This window comes from Anastrepha obliqua, chromosome 4 (genome assembly GCF_027943255.1).
Source record: "Anastrepha obliqua isolate idAnaObli1 chromosome 4, idAnaObli1_1.0, whole genome shotgun sequence".
Taxonomy (NCBI): domain Eukaryota; kingdom Metazoa; phylum Arthropoda; class Insecta; order Diptera; family Tephritidae; genus Anastrepha; species Anastrepha obliqua.
Window position 1 is genome coordinate 34,693,938 of NC_072895.1, and position 26,349 is coordinate 34,720,286.

Consider the following 26,349-nt stretch of genomic DNA (forward strand, 5'->3'; position numbering starts at 1 on the left):
TTTATAATGAAATAAGCATCCGATCATTTATATTAAAAAATAGAATTTTTCTTTGAATATCAAAATAACACCTCTTATTGGAAAACCCTATATTTGATTGTTGTTTACCTTTTTTTTGTTTTGATTTTTGTGTGGCTGGGGTTATCCGAACTTCCCCTTTTTTATTGAAGTGATTACTTTTATTATATTGTATTTTATTTATTATAATTTCACAAATACAAATTATAATAAACACTGCTCCAAAATTTGTGCCTAAGTATACCGGGTAGTCCAAATATAAGTAATTTTTTTTAAATTTTTTGCTATTTTGAAGCTTGCAATTTTTCCGCCTCGCTCTACAGAGTCATGATTACCGATCTTGATTCTAGCAGAATAACAGCATACAGCTCATCATACCTCTTTTACGCACTCAGTTCGGTAAAACAGTTTTCATTCTTCTTGGCTATTCGTTTTTTTTTTTCGTGGTGCGGAGTTGAAGATCAATATCATACGTATAGGCCGGAAACGGTCGGCGCACTCGCGTGTCAGCATCCACGTCACTGTTGACAGTTATGATTTCGAAGTTGTAAGAGACTTCCTTTATTTAGGAACCAGCATTAACACCGTTAATAATGCCAGCCTTGAAATCCAACGAAGAATCTCACATGCCAACAAGTGCTACTTTGGACTAAGTAGGCAGTTGAGTATTACAGTCCGCTCTCGACGAACAAAACTAACTCTTTATACACCTCTCATCATGCCCGTCGTATCGTATGGCTTAGAAATTTGTATGATGACAATGTCCAATGACGCCTGCCTTGGAGTGTTTGAGAGAAAGATTCTGCGGAAGATTTTTGAACAGTTGCTGATTTTTGGCGACGGTGAGTATCGTAAGGGATGATACAGTGAGCTGTGTGAGCTTTACGACGACATAGATATAGCGCAGCGAATAAAGGTCCAGCGGCTTCGTTGGCTGGGACATGACATCCGAATGGAAACAAAGGCTCCGGCTCTGAAATTATTCGGTGCGGTATCAGAGGAAGGCCTCCTCTGTGTTCGAAAGATCAGGTGGATGACTTGGCTTCGCTTTGTGTATCCAACTGCCGCCGGTTAGCATGAGAAATAAACGGCTGATGCGCTTTGTTAAACTCGGCCAAAATCGCTTAACCGGTTATCGTACCAATCAAGAAGAAGGAGAAGCCCGGAAGCTACTTAGATCGTTAAGGCGAACACCGTCCAAACTACTCATGAGAGAGAGAGAGAGAGAAATTGCCGACAAGAGCTTGGAAGATTATTCTTATAGGATGCACTACTGCGAGGCAAGTGGAGACAATCACATGCAAAGAATGGAAATCATGTCTCAAAAGTAATGAAAATGTTTGCTTTTCCTATTAACAAAAGAAATTTAGCTTTCTTCACCCAAAAAATGTATACAAATTTGGATTGTTTAAAAGGGTTACGTGTTGTTCGCATGCTGCATATGGCATCACCGGCTAGGTTTTTCATTCAACAGTTTTTATTCAAATGCTTGTATAGATTTATATATAGATATATATATATATATATATACATATGCTTGCAGAATGTTTGAAATGTATTGTATATTTTCTATTATTAGTTCGTCAATTGCTGTAACAGGTTTTCCTCACTCCGGCCAATATATTACTAATCTCCTCGTCCTTACGTGTGTCAAATATTCGTTCGACGTTCCCTACAGTCGCCGAGCTTCCGGTGCCGGTGCGCGTAAAATGTGCAACAGGCGACTGTTGCATTTGGGTGTTAATGTCGCCGATGGCATTGTTCTGTGCGATAATGGACGTCAATGATGTGCTGGTGGGAATAACGGCGCCTGTAGTATTTGTGGTGGTTATAAAATGGTTGTAAGGGGCATAACCGTTTTGTAGCTGTTGACTGTGTATTTGCTGATGGTGATGCGTCGGATGAGAATGATGAGCGTGGTGGTGATGGTGGTGGTGGTGAGGATGCGTATAAGCGGAAGTGGTTGGCTGCTGTAATGGCAAGGTCAGTTGCAGGGGAAATGCCAGTGTTGTCGGCGGCGTACATGCGCTTGTGGCGGCTAACGTATAAGGCAACTGGGTATAATAATTAGAGCCGGTAGCGGAAACCACTAACGGATTGTTGTATGCTTCGAAGTCATCGTAGTTGTGATTTGTATCAGGATATTTAGCAAATTTCATGCCAACATCGGTTTTGCCTTGTTCCAACCCATTGTCACAAACGACAGGCGTGAAATCCGATTCGACGGCGTTGGAGTAGCGCGTGAATTCATCAAAGTGTACATTGGGCGCATAGGAGCTGGGCGGAGTTGCAAAGCTATCGCTTGTGTTGGCAATCGTTTGAAGAAGTGTACCTGAACTGGAAATACTGGTATCATGAGAATATATGGATTGATAGTTCGGACCACAATTAGTGCTGAGCGCATTTTCTGATGAGGTGGTGAATGTTGTGGCAACATCGCAATTTGTCAAAGATTGACCTGAGTTGTTATTGCGTATCGACGGGTTGTCGGCTGCGGAAACGGGCGGATAAAACGTGCCTTTTACGGAATAACCATGATCCAGTATTCCTCGACTATTGCACGTTACATACATGCCCCTGGTGGTGATAACGGCTTTGGGAGTCGATGTCAGAGGATATGCTACAAAATGATTATGCTGAGACTTGGACTCCATTTTGCCATACCTGGATACTTTAACTACATCTTTATCGAGATTGAGCGCATTCGACGATTGGTTCCGATTTGGTTTTGATAACTTGGTACCCACCGACTGACTACTACCCCCCTTCGTATTCGATTTCTGTGAACCCGTTGTTATGGTCTCATTATTCGTTATTGAAGACTGGCAATTAATCGATTCCAAGTGCTCGATTGTGTCGGAATTGCTGCAACAATCGGCGGGAGTGGAGGGAGAGTAGTTGGACCGCAATGCTTGCTCATAAATACTGGAATTTGAAGGATTTTTGGGCTGTCCTTGTGCCTGAAAACGTGTTGCTTGATTGTCGTCGGCCAACTGGTTGAATGACTGGCTCATGGATGGGGAATTGGTTGGTTTTTGCGTGACTGAGTTGGATTTGTTGGCGGCAGCAACTTGATTTGTCGTATTATTTTGTTCCTTCGCCGATGGTTGCACAGTGCGCACTTTCGATTGCTTCTTTCGGCGAGGTCGATATTTGTAGTTGGGATATTCGGTCATGTGTATGACACGGAGGCGTTCCGCTTCTTCTACATAAGGCCGCCTGTCCTGAGGAGTAAGTGAACGCCACTTTTTACCTAAATAAAAATAGTTTAAAAATAGTCATACGTTTAGTCATTCAAAATATAACAGCATATGATTTTTTTAATAAACGTATCTGTCAACAATTTATCTCAGCAACAAAACTCTACGTTAACGACTGTTACACAAAATATGCCTGATTATAGATTTCTTTTACTTCGGGTCTGTATTTAAATAGAGTCAGTATATTTACTGACGGAACTAAGCTTGATGAACAGGAGGAGTTTACTCTAAAAGGCTGGGCATCAGTGCAGCCTTTCGCTTGCCTAATCACTGTATTGTCTTTCAGGCAGAAGTTATCGCCATAAGAGGGCTTATTGTTCTTGAAGAAAAGACCCCTAACTACGAGGGAAGTATATCTTCTCGGATGGTCAGGCAGCTCTGAAATCGTTAGAGTCAGTAAAACACTATCAAAAACGGTAATTGAATGCCACAAATTATAATGCGAAGTATCGCAATATTTTTAAATTAACCTGATCTGGGTGCCAGACCATAGAAATATAGAAAGTACGGGGGCGGCTCAATAAGAACCCATTGGGGAAGTTGGTATTAGCATCATATGCTGGTATCTATCAAACGCCGGAAAAACAAATTTCAGACTGATTGATAGGTTAGTTTGGATTTGGCAGCTATTCGAGTAAGACGTGTTTCGCAATTTTCGCTAAAATGGAAAAAAGCAGTATCGTTCGGTAATTCGCTTTCTGTTTTTGGATGGGAAAATATGCGAGAAGATAGAAACAAAGTTGGATGCTGCCTGTGAGGACGCTTCGCCATCTATGAACGCAACAAATTTAAACATGGGCGAATATCCGTTTTTGATGAGGAGCCACCAGGACGCCCGGCAGACGTGGTTACCGAGGAAATCATTCAAAAGGTCCGCGACATGATTCTCCCTGATCGATGAACGAAAGCGCGCGGAGTAACCGAGGCCATAGGTGTGTCGATCGGAACGGCAATTAATATTTTACATGATAAGTTGGCGATGAAAAAATTGTCGGCACGATGGGTGCCACGATTGCCCACGGGGGACAACAAGCGGATGCGGCTGTTAACTTCGAAACAGTGTTTGGAACAATTACAAATAAATACTAAATACTTTAAGAGTATTTGGGCTAGGTTTCCTTCATTTGGAAACTAACTAATCTTTTTCAAGCAAATGAGAGAAAGAAGAGTTAAAAGTTAAAGGAAACTTTAAGGTTAAAATTTGTTTATTTAATCGATTAGAAAATCTCACTTTACCAAAACATATAATTGAAACTTTTCAAATATTCGCCTTCAAAGAGCAATGGCCATACGTACAAGGTAATTTGATGTATTGAAAATTCGCAATAATATAATACATAGCTGGGGCTCGTAATGGGAACCCGAAATTTGTAAATTCTCATAGGTTGTTCAATAAGTTTTGCGGTTCAATAAGAGATACGTTGCTCCTAGCCCACATTTTTTTTCTTTTTTTTTTTGTTATGTTGGTACTCTTTATATGAATGTATTTGAAGTTCCATTTCTATCTGGCAATTCATTCTTTGATTACAAGCCATTTATATTGATCTGGACAACGTTTTTTTCAACAAGATGGCACTACGTGCCACACAAGCAACGAAACCATTGATCTTCTACGGGAAAAGTTTCCGAACCGTGTTATCTCTCGAAGAGGTGATCACAATTGGTCACCAAGATCTTGTGATTTAACACCTTGTGACTTTTTTCTTTGGGGCCACGTGAAAGAGAAGGTCTACACCAACAGCCCAGGGTTGATTAAAGACCTCAACGATTGAATTCGTGAGGCTATCGAGGACATAGGGCAGCCACTTTGCAATTCGGTGATGGCAAATTTCATGAAAAGGATATAGTCCTGTAAGTGTGGTCGTGGTGGTCATTTGCCTGATGTTATTGTTCACTATTAACGGCATACCTTCCTCTTTATAATGAAATAAACATCCGATCATTTATGTTAAAACATAGCATTTTTCTTTGAATATCAAAATAACTCCACTTAATATAGTATTTTCTAGAATAGAAAAAATCAAGTATCGTACAATGATTGAACTTTTCTTTTTGGCAGCGAAAAAAATTTATGAGCCAATGTTGAAAGTATTTAAGGACTTTTCGCCATCAATTAATACAGTAGAAAAATGGGTTGCTGAATTTAAGGTCAAAGGTTTTCCAAGAGAGCAACAACACCAGAAATCGTAGAAAAAATACAGGATATCCTATTGGAAAATCGTCGAGTGACTGAAAGAGAAAAGAAGCCCTCATTCGGCAGTGTAAGCAAACTTTTGACTGGTGCCGCATTCGCTAGCAATGGAACATTCGAATGCGACTTTCTCAGCAACATTTAGAGCGTTTTCGAAAGGATTAAGTAGTTTTTGTGAGTCGACTATGCATAAAACATGGTCCATCACCATGATGCTAAATCAAAACAAGAAGCTAAATAGTGGTATGAACCTGGTTGTTCGGCTCCGAAACGAGTTCGTGACCAGAAATCGGCCAAGAAGGTGTCGGCATCAGTTTTTTGCAATGCGAAAGGCGTTTCCTTTGTGGATTACTTGCAAACTGGCAAAACAATAAATTCTGAATATTATTGTAATCTTTTAGACCAGCTGAAGGAAAAAAACCGTGAAAAAATACCCAGTTAGCAAAAGAAAAAAATTATTTTTCATCAGGACAATGGACTGCGTCACAAGAGCATTTTATACATATATATATAATTGGCGCGTACACCCTTTTTGGGTGTTTGGCCGAGCTCCTCCTCCTATTTGTGGTGTGCGTCTTGATGTTGTTCCACAAATGGAGGGACCTACAGTTTCAAGCCGACTCCGAACAGCAGCATTTTGACAATGGCTAAAATCCATGATCTAAAGTCGAATTGTTGGAGCATCCAACGTATTCACCAGATTTGGCCTCTAGCAACTTCCATCATCCATGGGAATTGGTACGGCCCCTGTCCGGCATTGGACAGCAGAGAAGGCATAGACTTCGATCCAATGATTCTCTCCATGCCCCTTGAAAAGAAATACAATGTTGTGCTGCCACAGATTCGATTGTGGTCAAACTCCGAAAATGAGCTCGGATGGCTCCAGGACCGAGCACGGTACCGGCTCTGGTGTCTAGGTGGAATCTAGCGGGACAAAATTACACTTTGCTCTTAGAATATACGCATCTGTGTTTCAAGCGGAGGTATATGCTGTTGCAATGAACTTTGTTGTGGAAAACAGGTGGAGAGACAGACCTGTATGTGTCTGCAGCGACAGCAGAGCTGACTTAAACATAATATCCTGATGCTAACATGGGTCCCGGGATGGGCTCTGAGCCAATTTCTTTGGCCCGGGGCCCGTTTTGCCACTCCCATCTGCAGCCATCAAAGCCACGGTTAGTAAATGGGTTACTACAACCCACAAGCGAGCTTGGCAGGCTGAGAGAGGCTGCAGATAGGCAAAACTGATGTTACCTGTCATGTCTGACCGATTGTCGCAGATCCTCCTCTCATTAAGCAGAAGGGACTGTAGGCAGCTGGTTGTACTGATGAGGGGCCATTTCCTATGGGCGAAGTACATGGTAAAAGTAGGCATCTCAGATCCTGCACTCTGCCCATCATATGGAGAGGAGTATGAAACGCCTCCGGCCTACGCTCGAAGGCGACCACCTTGGCGCCTTGGCACCACAAGATCTACTCGGATATCTTCGGAGGTCGGGTAGATTTAAAGAAAATTAAAAAGGGGCAGCAGAGTGGGCTTAATGTTGTCTGAGTGATGTGCTTGCTAGTTGTTCCGACAAAAAAAAAAGCAAAATTTAAACTGACACTGGTATAAGATGTAAAGTATCAAATTCATGACCTGGACCTAAATAATCATTGCTTGAGTCTTAAGCTCGTCTATTGTCTGTCGTAATATTGGAAATAAATGAACGTTTATTGAGAAAAAATGTGCTGCCTGATAAGTCTCATTGGCTACATTTGTACATATACATACATATATGTATGGCAATAAACAAATTTGCCGAAATTCAAGTGAGAATAAGACACCTGAATATCTACAAAGTCCTGTCGGGAACTAAATTTTCACACAAAATAAAAACTAACTGCCTTACTTTAAAACTGACTTTATTTTATTTTAGCTTAAAAGTGGGGCTTAATTATTAAAAAACTCTTTACATCGCTTTGCTAAAAACTAACTGCCTTACTTTAAAACTGACTTTATTTTATTTTAGCTTAAAAGTGGGGCTTAATTATTAAAAAACTCTTTACATCGCTTTGCTAGTTCCTTTTACATAAATTAGTTTTGAAATCAGAAATAATTTTCAAATTAAAAAAAGTTTATTACTTTTCCTTTTACGTAGAGTTCTGCCGCTGAGTATAGGTGAGTACAATATGCATACAAGTATATAAATTACCTAGCATCTTACTAAGATCCGCATTGTGGAGGTCCGGATTTTCATCGGCCAACTTTTTTCGTTCGATTTTCGCCCACACCATGAAGGCGTTCATTGGTCTACGTATTCTGGTCTCTTTGGCACATTTTGCGGCATTGACGCCAGTACGAAATTTCGATTCGTTCACCTTCTGTTGTCTTTCTAAGTATGAACAATTTACGGCACAAATGTCATCCTTGTAGTCATTGTAGTTCCACACTGGAGTATCGGCACCGGTTGGACAGTCTTCCGTGTCGTGCACTGGTACAGTTACAGCCACCATATTGGGATGTGTAAGAAATTTGTTTAGCATGACTTGATTATTTGTTAGCAATGGTAGATTGGAATTCAATAAAGGTGATGTAGTGGCAAGAAAATGCGAAGGGTACACTGCATTGCCTTCACTTTGTTGTAGCGTTCTATCAACGATTTCTGTTTCATATGCGGATTGGTGTATGGCCGGTGAGTGTAAACTGGGGGAAGAGTGCTCACTATCATGTCTAACACTGTAGGAGTCACTGCCAGCAATACCCATATTCTGCTCCTGTAGATCGTGTGCCAGACTGTATTCGGATATTCGTGACATGAATGGTTGGTACTTTTTATGGCTAAAAAAAATATGAGAAAAAATATATTTAAAACTTTTTTTTTTTAATATTATATTATATAAAATTATATTTTAAATATGTACAACTATCGATGTTACACGGATGAATGAATGTAGTAATGCACTTCAATTTCAACTCAGATCAACTTTTAGTGAAAATTCTTTCTTTTGTCCGTTACTCGACTGAGTGGGATTCACCTTTTGCACTTTTTACATTTATTCGGCCACACAAAATTAGATCTATTTGCATCGGCTTTTGACTAAAAAAAGATAGCAGCTAGAAAATCTGCTCAACTCAACGCCTGATGTTTGTGGTACGCCTCTGTAACAGAGAACGTCGCACTTTCAAAATAAAGTTACTTTCAATGCGCCCCAGAGATACACAACCAGAATATAAGGTCGACTTAAAATTGGAAAATTATTTATAAGCAGGAGTGAGAATCGAGAGGCGAATCTTCTGGCTGTCTGTTGCGATTGCAGCTTTTCGATGTTGAACATTCTTTTGGCCTCTGGTAACGATACAGCATGCTTGACTGCGCTTTGTATGTGTTAGTGCAGTCGGGTGGCGTCGTGTCACACATACTTGTTGTCGGTAAAAATCAAAAATTTTAGATATTAGCGTCAAGCACCCGACACGCACACATATAAAGTTCTTGTCAAACAATGCTTGACCGTCACCAGAGGCCATTTGCGTAGGTAGATCTACGTTTTTTGCTGCACAGAGGCGTGTGCGCAGTTTGGCTGCAACAAGGTAAAATGATCCACGACTGTTCCAAACTCATTTAAATAATGAGACAGTAATGGAATGGCACTCAATTTGTAGCCCTGATAATGTTTGTGTTTTTTTATTACAGCTATGCAAGTTTATAATTATAAAATGCTCGACAATAAATTCGAAAAAGCCACTAAGAGCTTCGACTTAGGCTTATGATGGACCCTAACCCTAATTTTGGTCTTAAATTAAATGCTTGAGCTAACGTGGGGAGAGATGTTCTGTCGTTCATAAAGCTCTGATGGCCAGTATATTACCAAAAGCTTCTTTACGTCATTGGTCTCGAGTACGGTTCGGTAGTTTGGAATACTCTTCTAAAGACAGAATCCGCTTCTTAATCAGTTCAGATTGGTTCTAAGTCTTAATTTAGTGTTGGCTTTCAAAGGCTTCTATTAAGATACCAAAAATAATTGACTATCCTATTGACTATCTGAAGAGCATCTTTCTTACGTAGTCGAAGGGAATTATTGGAATTTTTGCTTTTATCAGGTGTTTTTAAAGAACTTGAGAGCTTCAAATGATAATACACAACATAAATATTGTAGGAATGAATTTTTACTTTAATATAGTCTGGTAGATTATTTCATGGCATTTCTTTTGAATATATGATATCCGATATATATCCGCCGCACCTACGAGTTATATGGTTCACTCGAGTAGTCCCATTTTTTTCGAATTTTTCAAAGAAGACTGAATAATAAATCTAAATGGGCCCAATCAGCAGACATGCAATGTAAACGACGGTCATTTGGCTTCAATTCTTGCACGAACTGTATTTTTATAGGTACGTAAGCCAAGATCCATACGTAAAATGTTCAAAGGAATAAGGTGAGAACGACATTTCTTCTTTAACACTTCGCACTATGAACTTCGCGAACAGATGTTTTTTCTTTTTCCAAAACGAATTTTCACAGCGTTGTTCTGGTGCTAAATGACTAATGACGACTTGCTAAACCATACTGAACAGAAATGTCAACCTAGTTTGTCATTATCAGCTGTCAAACCATAGTTATCGATATCGATAATTCTCTTGTAGCTAAAAACACCTAAGTCACTGAACGGATTGGTTTTAAGTCCACTTTTACTCAGTGAAATTCAGCTAAATATATAAATAATAGTAATTGGCGCCTACAGTTCTTTCAGATAATCGGACGAACTCCTCCTCCTATTTGTGGTGTGCATCTTGATGTTGTTCCACAGATGGAGTGACCTACAGTTCTAAGCCGACTCCGAACGGCAAATGATTTTTTATGAGGAGCTTTTTCATGGCAGAAATGCACTCGGAGGTTTGCCATAGCCTGCCGTGGGGTGATCGCTATTAGAAAAAACGTTTTCTTCATTTTGGTGTTTCATGTACGGATATTCGAACCTACGCACTCGTGAAAGGTAGTTACGCTCTCATTCGGCTACGGCGGCCAAAACTGGCAATGCACTTAAGTATTCTCAAAAAAAATTTTAAACTTGACGATTATTTTCGATATTTGCCCAGAATTTTAGTAAACATTCAAATGCTGAAAATCTATTTTTTTTAATTTGGAAAACTGTTTTATATTCTTTAATTAGGCGATGCTAAACAAGTTTTTTCATTTATTATATACATATGTATATTAGCTTGGAGGAAAAATTCAATATTTTTACGTAAAATTTGTGCACAAATGGTTTAAACCCTTTTATAGTCCATCTTTAGCTCCTGGGTGATGTTACGACTACTAACATGTTGGTCAACTTCGATTATTTCTGTGATTTTAACGAGATTTTCTTTAACATCAAAAATACCTGAACGGAATCAACGAAACCAAAATTGCTCGTAATTGCAGTATCGGCACCTTAAACACCATTCACAATTTCAGCGACCTGTCTTGAATTTTCGACTTTATCAAAGAAAAACTGTAAAATGTACCAAATTGACTTTCAACTCTTGTTGACTTCCATGGTTAACACCCTATAACTCACAAGTGAATGGAATTAAAATACAAAATAGCAAAAGATTTTTTTAGTGTGAAATGTAACCGTGACAACGAGCATAAACTTTAAATTATTTGATCGTTACTTTGCGAGATATCGATCGCTAAGCCACCTATCGAGAAAATAATGGATTCCTTTTTCTTCAAACTAATATTAGATATGACAGCTGATAAGTATTCTAGTAGTTGTGGAATTTGAGATGTCGTGTAAAATGTAAGTCTCAAGTGATTTAAAATTCGTGTTGATTTTTGATTTTTTTTTTTTGTTTGCTATATTATATTCATTTTTTCCCAAATAACGAATGATCGGCATTTCTTTATATGGAAGAAGACACCCAATACCCAATATGAAAGTTGAGTACTCCAACGTTTATCTAAATTTATTGTACATAAACTTTTCCGACGAAGGTCTTTATTACTGGGCCCCAGGGCACAAAGTAATATAAGAAAATGAGAGAGCCGATGAGCTCGCTTAGGCAAGTTTTCACTTGCCCAGATTGAGCACGTCAAAAATATACCTATCACTCACCTTTCTGAAAACGGAAACTAGCTCTGGAAACGCAGTTGACATGGAAACAACCATTAGATTAGATTAGATTAGATTAGATTTGTGGGGCGTTGGACAAGTCCAAGCACTCAATCAGGAGACCATTGTACTACACCCGGATAGATTTCAGTAGAAAATTTAGAGATAATAAAGATAAAAAGTGGGTGGTAAGATGGATAAATTAGTTTGAGGTCACACTTCCACAAATCTCTTGGATTCATTGATGAATCTTAAGAGATCCAGAAGAGGAAGAATATGTACTTTTTCCATACTCAGTTTTAAGAGAAAGGTCGCTATTTTCCTGTTTGGTTCTTTCACAAAGCCCTTGGCAACTCTGGGTAGACCTTATGAAGTCGTCAATCCATAGTTGAATCGATGCGGGATTAACACCTAGAAAGGGTTTAGGGCCTAGTGGCATAATTGCAGAGCCTTCATTAGCCAATTTATCAGCTAACTCGTTCCCTGTAATACCACAGACACCCGATTGTTCACTGGCATCGAGAACAGTGTGTACCACTCCGACAATGGGTGGTATATCTGACAGTGGCCAGTGTTTTCTTCATTTCCCGGGAACAACCATACAAAAACGTTAAGGACTTGGAATACGAAAACTGCAAACTTTATTTTATCACTCTCTAGAAGAGACTACAAAATATTGGTTGGAGTACTCTGATGGCACACTGCCTCACCTCACATTACGCAGCCACAATGGGATTAGTCCAGAGCGATGTGTGTAGCGAAGTGAATGCTTTGGGTACTTTTCCACTGCAGGACTCGACAAATGTGCCTAGGATCAACATATATTTCATCCTTGAGGAATATTGCTGACAAAAGGCTGAACGGCTTATTAAAACTCGTGAAGACGTGCATTAAGAATTGTATGAAATAATATCTTCGACTCCAAATACATGGCACTGGCAAAGTGAGATCTTTGTACAGATCAGCCAGCACTACCTACAACAAGCTTTCCAATGAAAATTAAAATAAAAAATAAGAAAACTTCTGGTAATAGTTGTGTAAATGATGGTTAAAAATTGCATGCCCTTCGTGTTGCTTTGCGTGAAAAGTAATATACTGCGGAATTTACATTTTCATCCCACTGTGCTGCTTCTTCGGCTGGCTGAATCTTAAGTCACAGTCACCATTGAACTAAAGTGCCCACATAAAATGGACACTAGTTGAACAGCAACAAGAGCGAATATTGCTGAGACATCCAGCAGCCAACAGCCAGCAGCAAGCAGCCAACGGCCGACCATCGATTTATAAGTCGGCAAAATATATTCAAAACAGATATATTGACAGTATCCCTTAAATCTTGCAAAAGGAGGGTAGAAAAGGAAGAAGCGAAAACGCTACTCGCAAATATGCTACCACACCACGGCGGCACTGTCGCATCGCCTCCTGTCATGCTCGCCGCTGCTGCGACAATATTACCCCACAACTTCATGCATAAGAGGATAGAAGGACTGCTATAGCGGAGTTTTATGGTGACAGTGCCGGTTTGGACGATGTACAAGTATTCTAAGCGGTGGAGGCGGCCGTGCCGGCAGAGGTGCGGCGGTTGTTTTGTGGCTATGAATGTGGATGTGGCCCATGAATTTCATTCTTCGGTAGACATAAATGTAAATTGGGCGCGTGCAGCTATTGTATTATCAAAGAAGGCCGCGTCGCTGCCCCACTGCATGCCGACGGCAGTCAGACAAGCAGGCAAAGAAGTCAGCAGCCAGACAACCAACAGCCAACAGCCAACAGACGGACGGCCAACGGTCACACACAAAGTTACACACACCGAGCGTCGAGCAGGCAGCGGGCTGTGAGCTACGATATCATAAGCGGCTGAATAGCCAAGTCTTTTAGAAGATGCGACATATCGACACATTTCGAAGTAATTCGCCTTCCAAGAATTTGGCAAATAAAATATATTCCACTCCAGTTTAGCAGTTCGGCAGCTCGACAACCAGCAGTAGCCAGTTGAACGTGGAACAGTAGAGGATCAACTGCAATTGCGAATGCAGCTACGCTTAAATTTCACTCACCTTTATTCTGGCCCCTTGAAGCGGCAAGCCAGATGTCTGCGGGGAAAATGTTCTGCTCCATTTATCTCTGTTTGATTTTCCCTTTCACAAAAAAAACAACAACAAATAAGTACACAAAAACAAAAACAATGGCGTTTATTTAAGCGCAATTTAAATGTGTGTACACACACACTTATGAATTTAATGTGCACGTATGTATGTGCATGCATATCGGTGGGGATATAAATATAGGTTTATTTACTTTTAGGCATAGCAGAGCCGAAAGAAATGCATAAGCTTAGCCATCAATTAGCCTAATTGAATTTTTCACAGCAGCACCGCATTTTGACCTTCTTCGATGGTTTACTTATAAATCTCCTAAAGCGGCGAACTATTTTGTGCTTCCACCGGCAGACCTTCGTACAGCGCACCAAAGGCCCGGCAACGCGACATTCGCGATGACACTCGCTATGCGGTGCAAGGGGACAGCTGAGACAGGATAATTTATTATGGCCGACTTGCTTAGGCAACTGTAATATTCTGCTACCTTTCAAGAAATGCCTCGGTCGCGCCATTCTTCTGCCGCTTTTGGTAGGATTCTGAACTGGGTACGAAAGCACCCTTTAGTCTATGCTAAATATGTTCATACACATGTACATACATATATATGTATTTATATATGCATACAAGTAGATAGGTTTTTATGCACAAATATTAGGTTTGATCACTTTGCATGGAAGAGAAATTGCAGAGATTTGAGTAACTGTAGGAATCCGATGTATTCAGTGCCTGGTGTATTAAGGGACAGCATAAAAAAATTCAAATTTAAGAAAAGTAAGTTAGAGGTCTGCATAATTATAGAAAACAGAACAAAACACATTATAAAATTAATAATAAAAAAAAATTAAAAAAAATTTGAATAAAAAAAATAAGTAATAATTCATTATGCTCCACATTTTTCCCCCAAAATGAAGCGCTGTTGTGGACAAACTTTTTTTTGCACTAGAAAATACTGCCAAATTGATACACGGGACTGCCGCGTGCTTGGTGTATATACCGAATTTTTTATAGTTTTTCCTTATTGATTACCAAGAATCTCGTTTTGCATTGTCGAAAATTATGTTTTGGTACGAATATATAAGTACAGTCAGCGCCAAAAGAAAGTGTACACCACATATTGACAAGTTTTTACTTTTAATTCCAATTATTGTTTTAGAAAACTATGGTTTATACAACAAAAAACCATATAACGCAGTTTCAAACTTTGTAAAAAATTTATAAAAATTCTTAGGGAACGTGGGAGCGAGAGAGATACTATGTTCACATTTTTTTCCGATAGTCAAGCTGCGCTCAAGCCTCTGACTATGCCATGGGGCAGATCCAGATTGGTCAACTCCTGGAGATCAAATCTCTTAGGTGTTCAAGTAACATTTCTATGATCTGGATTCTAAGACATAGGAACATAGAGGGAAATGAAATTGCTGGTGATTTAACCAGGGAGAGGATTGAATTGGTCTACCCGTCCATCGGCATCTCCTGATTGTTGTTAAAGGGAAATTGCACAACTTATTTCTCAGAAAAGCACAGAAAAAATAGAGTTCAATTTCTTCATGTGCTATTTCGAAAGCCCTTTGGCCCCAGTACAATAGACGGAGGACTCAAAAAGTTTTGGGGGTAACTGCGCTTACTGATCATTGGACGATCGGCACACACGCGGAAAAGTTAAGGTTACCATTTAGCCCTCATTGCAGAAGCTGTGGGGTCCTTTAAGAGAAGGAGACTGTTGAGCACTTTCTCTGTAAATGTCCGAGTTTGGCAGCTAGACGATTATGGTCTGGGTGTTCCTTTCTTCGAAAGCCCCTGGCAGTGCGCCAATCTACATTCAATCAATTTTCTCCATTATTTCAACAGCTCTGGTTGGTTGTGGATATCTGCCCTGTTGGAGGTCTCATAACGGTATCAAAACGACGTTTTAGTGCTATTTAGTGAGTGGCAGACTGGTAACTCAACCATTTCATCTCCTACCTACCCTGAAAGTGGTCAGTATTTTTTTATATTGCGTCTCGCACAACCCCAACCAAGATAATATTCATTATCTATTGGTAAAAGCTGATGATATTTCACGCCATTACAATCGAAGCGAAATCTTCATATTGATCGAACTCGATGGGGTTTTTTCAGTCTTGTCTCTTTCATTGGAATGGTCTGTTTTTGGTAATCATATAGCCATATTTCTTCACCAGTTATGTCCCTTTCGAGCAAATTAATATCGTCGTTGACGTAATCCAAAACCTCCTGAGCAGAGCTGTCGCATGACAGTCAAAGGAACAACAATTTCCGAACAAAAATTACCAAGCACACTAAAATACTTCCGACCTTCCTTTCGGCCAAAAACAGCAAGAATCAAAGGTTGATAAAACTGAAATTAAATTGATGAAGCCTTTTCAAGCCTCGAAATCTTCTGAAAAAATTGACCTTACTACGAAATTTTTTATACATTGCGCTTTCATTCTCAGGTGATTGCATCATAAGATAATCCCGAAATTTAATTGTATGCGTCACATGCCCAAAAATGTGTGCCTATTAGCAGTAAAGAGATATCAAATTTCGATTGCCAAATTCAAAGGGTGGGTCGGCCTCAAAGTATGGAAAAAGAATTATCCCAATACAAATCTGTCAAATCCACCAATGCAAACAAATTCTCAGTTTTGGTGGAAAAATTCAAAACGCAGTCCAAGTTATATAAGAAACTCTATTATGATGAGTTTGTAAGGTATAGGGTGGACCATGTAAAATTTGCTTTTTGAATCGGCTATAAAAAAAAAAACTAATCAATATTTTTTTAAACTTTTTTTTTTAGTTTGAAGATTGAACATTGTCATTTACGAATGAAAAATAATATCGTTCAAATGACTGCCACGACTGGCTTTACAGTAGGCCATTCGATCAACCCAATTTTTAAGCACATTTTCGATTGTTTGGGCTCCAATTTCATGAATTGCAACTTCGATTTCGTGTTTTAAAACATCAATCGTCTCTGGATGGTTCACATAGCATTTGTCCTTAACGGCTCCCCACAAAAAATAGTCCAATGGGCTTAAATCACAGCTCCGAGGCGGCCAATTGATATCGGAATTTCGGCTGATTATTCGGTTCTCAAAAACGGTAGCCAAAAGTTCGAGTGTAACTTTGGCAGTGTGACAAGTTACACCGTCCTGTTGAAACTAAATGTCGTCCATGTCATCCTCTTCAATTTCTGGAAACAAAAACTCGTTGAGTATGTCACGGTAACGCTCGCCATTTACTGTAACCGCGGCTCCTCGCTCATTTTCGAAAAAAAAAATGGCCCGATGATGCCGCCAGACCAAAAACCGCACCAAACAGTGACTCGTTGTGGATGCATTTGCTTCTCTACAGTAACGTGTGGATTTTCTGAGCCCCAAATCCGACAATTTTGCTTATTGAAGTAGCCACCGATGTGAAAATCAGAAAAGAAGAAGAAGACTCACCACTTTGGAAATAGGTTTTCAATATTTCCCAATTTTGTTCAAGCGTATAGCGTCTCATTTCGTAAATGTCAAACCTTTAAGTAAATTATGAACACATTTGACATGTCATTTGTGTTACCATTCTCAAAAAAATAGGTGGTTCAAAAAGCAAGCGCTATATGGCGTTACAATGAGAGCCAATTAGCGGCATTATCCCAAATATTCATTTGTTATTTCTTACCTTTCATTTGTTGTTGTATGGCAAGGGGAATATTTTTTTGATCGTCCGGATTGCTCAAAATAGTCCGAAAAGCGTCTCTTTTGTCAATCGTCGGGGAATTGAAAGTGACACTGAGAAAGTTATTTGCGATTCGTACCTGCCCAAACACACTCTTATTTTTTTATAGCTATTTGAAGTTTTGTTTCAGATACGAAGGTAGGTTGTTTTGTGTTCTCCTGCTTCCAAGAATGATAAATTACAAGATTGTCACATCCGTCAAAATATTGTATTTCTTGGACAAACAAGAAAGAGGTGTAGACAACAATTAACACATTGACTGCCAAGGCACTTTCAGCAAATAAGATGCTCTGGGGCCACAGCATCAGAGACGTCAAAATTGGAATTTAGGGTAGTGCTGGTAATATTTTCTGCTTAGAAACAGGTAGTTTTTAACTCATTAGTATATCACACACATATGTTCGACGTGGCGCCTACCGACTTTTTTTAACTTACAACAACTTACATACGCCATACAAGCTCTACTTCGTTTTGCAAAAACAAAACAATTGGGAGTATGTTGTTTTTGCAAACAAACACCAAACAACGTTATATGACGACAATGTATTTTGATGTTTGAATCCGTTATTTTTGCAAACAGAAACAAGTCAAAGCTTATTACATGCTGTTAAACTTTCGCTGATTATTGATGCCTATTAACCGAAAAAATTGGTGTAAAATTAATGTTAGTCGAATCGACTAAGAATTAGCATTTGCGCACAATAAATAGCATTCGTTCTCTATGGTTAAAAGAGCAATCGATTGTCCGCTCTTATTGAAAATTATTACTTTTATTGCTTCTTTTAGTACCTTAAGTACCTTCTACTCAGATAAGGTTTAGATTAATTATGTGAGAATGTCCTTTTGGTTCGTGAATTTAATGAGATCTCTAATTCTGTCTTGTTAGATTTCCCTTGAGTGTTGCATATTATAGGGGTCTGAAAACAATTGACGTATTTGAATCAAAGGTTGAAAGATGGGAATGACGTGGCATAGGACAATAGTCACAGCACTTTTAAGATATTTTAATATAGCACATAAACAAACGCCTTCAAACATTTGTCAACAAATGCCTTCAAATTATATGAAGCATTTTGTGACCAAGAACCATTTCCAATGTTGACCTTCTTTCGCTTACTGATAGCTGCCCAATTAATCTTGAAATTATAAGACGAAAATGAAACAGTTTTGGACATACTTTCCGTAGAGAAGACAAAAATGTTGTCAACATGACTTTTTAATGGAACCCACAAGGAAGCCGGCGTAGAGCGCGCCCCGACAAACTTGCGTGCGCACAATCCTAAATGATAGCTCTACCACCGCCTCCTGCAACGAAGTGAGACATATGTATAGCGGCTGATAGAATCGTTGGAAAGCCTTTGTTTCCGCCGGATGATCCGACTAGGAGCGATAATACGTGCAGAGATATGTTTTTATATTTTCCGTAAAACTGTATATTATTAATGAAAAAAAATAAACAAAACCGGAAACCTTATATGTAGATATGTCAAGCCAAGAATGATAGAAACAAGATTGCACCCATCAGAGAGTACGTGATGCCACATTAACTGAGTTTTGCAGTGTTGCCAACCATTTGCTCTTCGCAATAAATTTATAATAAAATATTTAAGTTTGGTGTTTGTTTCTTTTTTTTTTTATTTTAAAGCTACCGAAACTGTAAGTTAAAACAAAAAACTGCACAATTAAATAAAAGAAGGTTAAAAAAGGTCACTATGAGAAGATTTAGTGCTAATGAAAATTTTTTGATTCTTATAAAAATTTATATTTTTAAAGTGGAAATATAATGTTTTGCTCCTTTTAAGGTTATGCAGGAATTTAAATCTTATTCTCTCAACTCTTTTTAACATTGAAAACCTTTTTACACATTTTAAAAAGCGTTTGAATTTACTGAATGCGAATTAAAACCATTGAAGTATAATCGTTTCTTCCAGTCCTAAATCCTTAGTGAGACATAGGGCATCAAGAGCTGTATTCATAGTTAAAATAAGCAACCAAATACCAGAAAATACTGAAGAAACCATAACGGCATTTTTCCAAAAAGAGTACCTTATCTTGTTACATAACCTCAAATATAGCAAAAAAGTCGTTCTCTTAACTAAAAACACATAATTAAAAAAAAGGCGCATTTGAAAGACAATTTGTCACGCATACAAAGCTCTTTTATTAATTAATAAAAATTTGATATTTTATTTTCGCATTTTAGTGCGTTTTTATATGCAAAGCTAGGCAACACTACAGTAGTGAGAGAGAGAGAGAGAGAGATTTGACTGCTAGAAGAAGAAGAACACCAACAATAACCGCAATCGGGGGCAATGCGACCAGATGTTAAAAAAAGTAAAACTAAATAAAACTGAGTGAATTATTAAACTAATATTTAAATAATGTATATTTTACAAAATTATAAACATTACATTTTAATTAGAACAGGCTAGAAAAATGTCATGAAGAAAGAACTAAAACTCGAGACTAAATAATAAAAAAATGCTAAATCAAGTTACGAAAATTGTAATCTGGCCATACTGGTGCTAATATAGTATGACGTCACTCATTGTCAAATACGCTGAGAGCAAAGTAACGGCACCACGATAGGCGCCATCTCATTATACTTTCCATCATGATGTCAAGCAATAATATAGTATTGTTTGAGCGAAACAATGGTGCTATACATTGTAGTAGGAAAACTACTTGTTAGAAAAACTCTTGTGAAATTATGGAAAGTAAAAAGATGAGGAGCCAAGAAAAGCAAAATGTAAGAAGTAGGCTACGAAAAAAATTAAACGACGTCTGGTAAATAAATATTGTGGAGCATACTTTGGATGACTGGAATTGTGATGATTGAAAGAAAAGTGCGCGTCGGTAATGAAGTGAAGTACAGAACAGTGTTAGCCACCGACGAATCGTTACATATCGAGAATGGAAGATTCGACCCATGTAAGTGTGCAATACAATTTTTTATTTTTTCCTATACTAACACCAATTAACATAGCGAGTGCTTATATTGAAAATGATGTTCGCAATTTTTTAAGAGAGCGAAGAAACTGTTTTCACTGTTATTTTAAAAAGCGAGAACTATGGGGACTTTGTTTATCATAAATTTTGCTGACATGAGTTTTTGCAGAATAATGAAAAGATCAGTTCTTTGGATGTAGATTTTATTTTATGCCTAAATTTGAATACAGAAATTATATTAACTATGAAACAAAGAAAGATTAAATTTTTTTTCTTACATTGCCTTTAAAATTAAAACCTAGAGTTCAGCTCTAAAAAAATTAAAATGCTGCTAAATAGGCGTGTATCCCTTTTGTAATACGCGTTGTGCAATTTGTTAATTTTATAATAAATTTAGGAAGCTTATGTTGTTTTTGGAAAATGAGTTCCGCGCATGTACACACTCTAAGATATTCGGAAGAACTAGCCCACCTTGGATCTTACAAGGGGACAATGACCCCAAGTATCGAAGCCGAAGATGTACATATATAGTGGAAACAGGAAAATAGGATTGATACGATGGATTGGCCTTCACAGCCGACTGATGCAAACTCTATTGAAAATGTTTGGGCAATAGTTAAGCAAACATTAAAGGGAAAACAAATATGGGTGCTCAAACATTTAGGCAATTTCGCCTGATTTGGAGTTGATTACTTCCACAACGTGCGCAGGAATTAGCGTAAAGTACGACTCAAGATGTGTAGCCATTTTCGCTATGCATTTTATTGAATATATTGCGTATTATAAATATTCCCAATGCACTTTGTTTGAATTTTTTTTCTTGTTCACTCCTCTCGGTAGCATATGGCCTCGACAAGACTTGTCTTGCATTGGTTTCATTAATCTATTTGATTCTGACAGGGTAGGTGATTAGGAATAACGCCTTCTTATTGCTTGCAGCGCCATCTGTGTTACACATTTTTCTGGCAGAAGGGTCGCACAGATGGTTGGGCACTTCGCTAAATTTGGTGTGTCTGCGCTATTACCGCGATTGCCCGCTTCCTCTTGCTGGCTCCACTGATGCAATGTATAACTGTTTGTTTTTGCTTGTTTTAGCAGCCACAATGCAAATAATGCGCTGACTATTGTAAGGATTGAAAGGATCAGTTTTTGGGTTTGAGGAATGATATTTGTTTTTTTTTAGAAACAGGGAAAGTAGGTAAATTTGGAAAAGTGCGAGGACCGTGCTTTACGTGGGATTCGAACCCACAACCTACCTCTGGGCCTTTGTTAGGCATTCTGTATATGGATTGGGATTGGTTTGGAATGTATGTACTTCGAATACTTCTGAATTCGTGTTGGCAAATTCTTCTAATTACACTGGATCACAAATTTCAACTTTTTTTCTGCACCAGAGACGCCGTTATGAAATTCCTATGTAAAATCACCGTCTGATTCCGAAAATCAAAGTTATTTTTTATTCTATGGTAACGTTTTTGAGATATTTACGAATTACCGTTATTTCAAAAAAACAAAAAATTGGGCCCACTTAATCATATATATCTCGAAAACGAATTGAGCGATTCCAAAACCGTTTAAAGCTTTTAAAAGGTAATAAAATTTCCTATAAACTGTGTGTAAAACACTTTTTGCTAGGCCCTGCAGATTCAAAGATAACGAACTATCATAACGGATTTTTTAAATTTTTTTAGTAAAAATATAAAAAAATTTGTACTTTGAGAGAAAGGATCTCGAAAACTTTTTACTTTTTCGTGTATTTTTTATTTTCACTCTAAGCTCTGTTTTATTACAAAAAAAATAAACTTTGATTAAACAAAATCGATGAACTAATACAAAAGTTACAAGCATTCAAGTAAATATATCCATATAGTAAAACTTAAGTACCCTACAAATAGTAGCATATGTACATATGATTCTTAAACTATCTATTTAGGCGACATATGAAATTTATTACACCAATGAAGAGGAGGGAACCAAGTTGCCATTCAACGGACTGCTATATTTGTACTACAAAAGTATTTGGGGTTGGAAAGTCAAGAAAAGTAACCTATGCCAGCGTATCTACAGTGTCATTACCAGAACTAAATTCAAGGGAAGCTACATTGCCAGAATCAAATTTAACTTTAGTTTCGGCTCCAGTTTCATTGTCAACAGCAGTATCTGATTACGCGGCATCATGTTGTACTGAATTGCAAACGGAAAACGAAAGAAACCCTTTGTCACAAGCACAACTCAATGATTGGATAAGGGATTTGGAATTGTCAAAAGAAAAGGCCGAACTACACGCCTCTCGTGTGCAACAATTTAAATTTGTTTCATCCGATGTTAAGGTAACATATTATAGGACTCGTCACGAACAATTCTCCCAGTACTATACGAAGAAGGACAGTGTTTGTTATTGCAAAAACATTGCTAGTCTATTTAAACAGTTTGGTGAACCATATGATTCAAAAGAGTGGCGATTGTTCATAGACGGCAATTAATTAAGTTTAAAGGCCGTATTATTGCATATTGGCAACCAAAAGCCATCTATCCCGATCGCGCATGCAGTAAATACGAAGGAAACATATGAGACAATGCAAAAATTGCTTGAATTAATTAAATACGAAGAACATGATTGGAAAATATGTGCCGATCTAAAAGTCGTTGGAAAGCTATGTGGTCTAAAACCTGGATACACAAAATACTGTTGCTTTCTATGCAAATGGGATAGCCGAGCACGTCAAGACCACTACATCATAAAGGATTGGCCAGAACGAATCGCGTTTCAAGTTGGGGTGGATAACATAAAATACTCATACTCCGCTCCACATCAAGCTCGGCCTTATCAAAAACTTTGTCAAGGCTTTGGACAAAGAAGGCGAAGCTTTTCATTATTTGAAAACAATCTTTCCACAGATTTCAGAAGCAAAAATAAAGGAAGGGATTTTTGTGGGGCCGCAAATAAGGAAAATAACGGCCAATACCCATTTGAAAGAACTATTGTCACCAGTGGAGGCAGCGGCGTGGGACTCTTTTGAAAAGGTCGTTACTTCTTTTTTAGGCAAACACAAAAGTCCTTCGAGCTGATAGAGAACGATTTAATCAAAAACAATGCGGAAATGGGTAAATAAAAAACACATATAAGACCGTTATATATATATTATATATATATATATGTATATAAGACCGTTTTCTCAGTTAACTTTAAAACTAAACAAAAAATTTTAAAGCAAATTTTTAAATTTACATGAGAATATATAGCCCTTAATCTGAATTTATTGCCCTGCTCCGAACAAACAAGAACGACCAAAATTTGTTCTGAATTGGAAGATTAACCCAGCCTAAGAAAATTATATGCTAATGTGTCACTTATGTATTTATCTAATTCCTTTTTTAATTTTCTTTCAGGAGTAAATATGTCTTTAAAAATTCATTTTATGCACTCCCATTTAAATTTTTTCCCGCAAAATTTTGGCGACGAAAGTGACGAGCATGGCGAAAGGTTTCACCAGCAAATGAAAATGATTGAAAGTCGGTATCAAGGATTCTGGGATGTTGCTATGATGGGTGACTACTGTTGGTTTCTCATAAGAGAAACCGATCCTTATATAAATAAGCGTCAAAACAAGACACATAACTTTTTCAATTATAAAATAAGATCATAGAGTTAAGACAGAATACATACAGTACATATGCTATTATTTGTAGGATACTTAAGTTTTACTATATGGATATATTTACTTGAATGCTTGTAACTTTGGTATTAGTTCATCGATTTTGTTTAATCAAAGTTTATTTTTTTTGTAATAAAACAGAGCTTAGAGTGAAAATAAAAAATACACGAAAAAGTAAAAAGTTTTCGAGATCCTTTCTCTCAAAGTACAAATTTTTTTATATTTTTACTAAAAAAATTTAAAAAATCCGTTATGATAGTTCGTTATCTTTGAATCTGCAGGGCCTAGCAAAAAGTGTTTTACACACAGTTTATAGGAAATTTTATTACCTTTTAAAAGCTTTAAACGGTTTTGGAATCGCTCAATTCGTTTTTGAGATATATATGATTAAGTGGGCCCAATTTTTTGTTTTTTTGAAATAACGGTAATTCGTAAATATCTCAAAAACGTTACCATAGAATAAAAAATAACCTTGATTTTCGGAATCAGACGGTGATTTTACATAGGAATTTCATAACGGCGTCTCTGGTGCATTTTGGCTGTAAACCAGTGTTATCATTGAAATTTAACTTGTATTCGTCTCCACACGGTAGATATTTTAAAGTAGACTTTAGGTCTGACACCGTTGGGTACTGTCTGGTCCGGATTATACGAAAAGCGGATAAGTTCGCTGTCACTATATTTTTTTTTAAGCTTTACTGTAAATATAAAGCATATATTTTTTCCCCATACCGAAGCGTACTAAATAAAATTAAAATTAAATTTAACTGAATAAGTAAAATTCAAGTAGGATAAGGCAGCAAGCAAGTCCTGCACTTCAGACAATAAATTTCGATATGTAATGTGTGCCAGACGTGTTCACCGCGAAGAGCAAAGGCATTGAATCCTTTCATAAAGATAGGCCGGACTAGTGTAAACAATTTTGTGAAGAGTCAACGCAATTCGGATATTCAGTAGGCTATTGAAAGAGATGCTCAGAATCTTCCCAGCATCTACGGAATGGTGTTTTTATTCCAAAAGTTTTACATAATATGATTAATTTGTTTCATATTTATAAATACCATTCGAATAAATCGCACATCAATGAGCTGCTGAATCCAAATTTGTTGTACAATTGAAATTATTTTTGCTAATTTTGGAAAATTGAAATACTTAATTTATTTGATAGGTTTTTATATGTATTAGGGGTACACATATTATATTGTATATATATCTATATATTTTTTTTAATAAGCCAAAAGTCAACAAAAGGTGATTTTGAGTGCTGACGTACGACGCCATTTGCAAAATGTATAAATCGTCCGATAGGGTGACTATTTTTGCGCCACATTGTATTTCTTTTTTTAAGTGATTTTGAGTACGATTGGTGTACGACGTTATTTGCACCCTCGGCCGATAGGGTGATTAATTTTGGGCCACCTTGTACTTTTTTTTAAGTAATTTCGAGTGACCGGTGCATCCGGTCGATCTAATTTTGTAACAATTTACTCAACATAAGCGCCTTTATGTCCCTAATAGGGCGACAAATGTTGGCTTCCAATTTGGATTTGCTGATACTATTTACCAAAGCAATTAAGCGATTCGTATTTATGTAGGGAATCAAAAAGTTATGATTTGTCAATTTGCCTGGAGAGCTCACCATTGACGGTAAAGTGGACTTCAGTTTTAGTTTTGAAAAAAATATAAGCCAAGATGCCTCCGGCGTCGAGAAGTTCGTGAATTCTTCTCTCTCCGAATAGGGCAATTTTGCGTTGAGTATGTCACGGTAACGCTCGCCATTTACTGTAACCGCGACTCCTCGCTCATTTTCAAAAAAAAAACATGGCCCGATGATGCCGCCAGACCAAAAACCGCACCAAACAGTGACTCGTTGTGGATGCCTTTGCTTCTCTACAGTAACGTGTGGATTTTCTGAGCCCCAAATCCAACAATTTTGCTTATTGACGTAGCCACCGATGTGAAAATGAGCTTCATCAGAAAAGATGATTTTTCGGTAAAAATGCTCATCTTCGGTCAAACGATTTTCTGCCCAATAGGTTTTCAATATTTCTCAATTTTGTTCAAGCGTATAGCGTCCCATTTCGTAAATGTCAAACCATTAAGTAAGTTATGAACACATTTGACATGTTATTTGTGTTACCATTCTCAAAAAAATATGTGGTTCGAAAAGCAAACGCTATATGACCAACCCTGTAGAAAATTAATTTCAATATTCCTCAGCGAAGCTTACGAAATTATGATATTTTCTGGTTAGAAATGGTTAGAACTAATTGTGCTTGCAATGCTCCGATTTCTAGAACCTTGAGAGAATTTATTTCGCTTTCAAATCATATTGGCCTAGATTTTTCTTCTACAAAGAACCACTTCAAAA

General features: G+C 37.7%; 1 protein-coding gene across 2 annotated transcripts in view; it reads right to left on the reverse strand.

Annotated features, from left to right (window-relative positions):
• Window positions 1–1,572: 1,572 nt before the first annotated feature.
• LOC129246171 (putative transcription factor SOX-15) overlaps window positions 1,573–26,349 on the reverse strand; it is a 79,145-nt gene continuing 54,368 nt past the window's right edge. For both annotated transcript variants that reach the window (XM_054884750.1, XM_054884749.1), the window contains exons 2-3: window positions 7,665–8,290; window positions 1,573–3,271 (exon numbers count right to left, since the gene is read on the reverse strand). In XM_054884750.1, the coding sequence (XP_054740725.1) occupies window positions 1,602–3,271; window positions 7,665–8,268 (2,274 nt within the window). In that variant the 5' untranslated portion in view covers window positions 8,269–8,290 and the 3' untranslated portion in view covers window positions 1,573–1,601. The remainder of the gene's footprint in view (window positions 3,272–7,664; window positions 8,291–26,349) is intronic.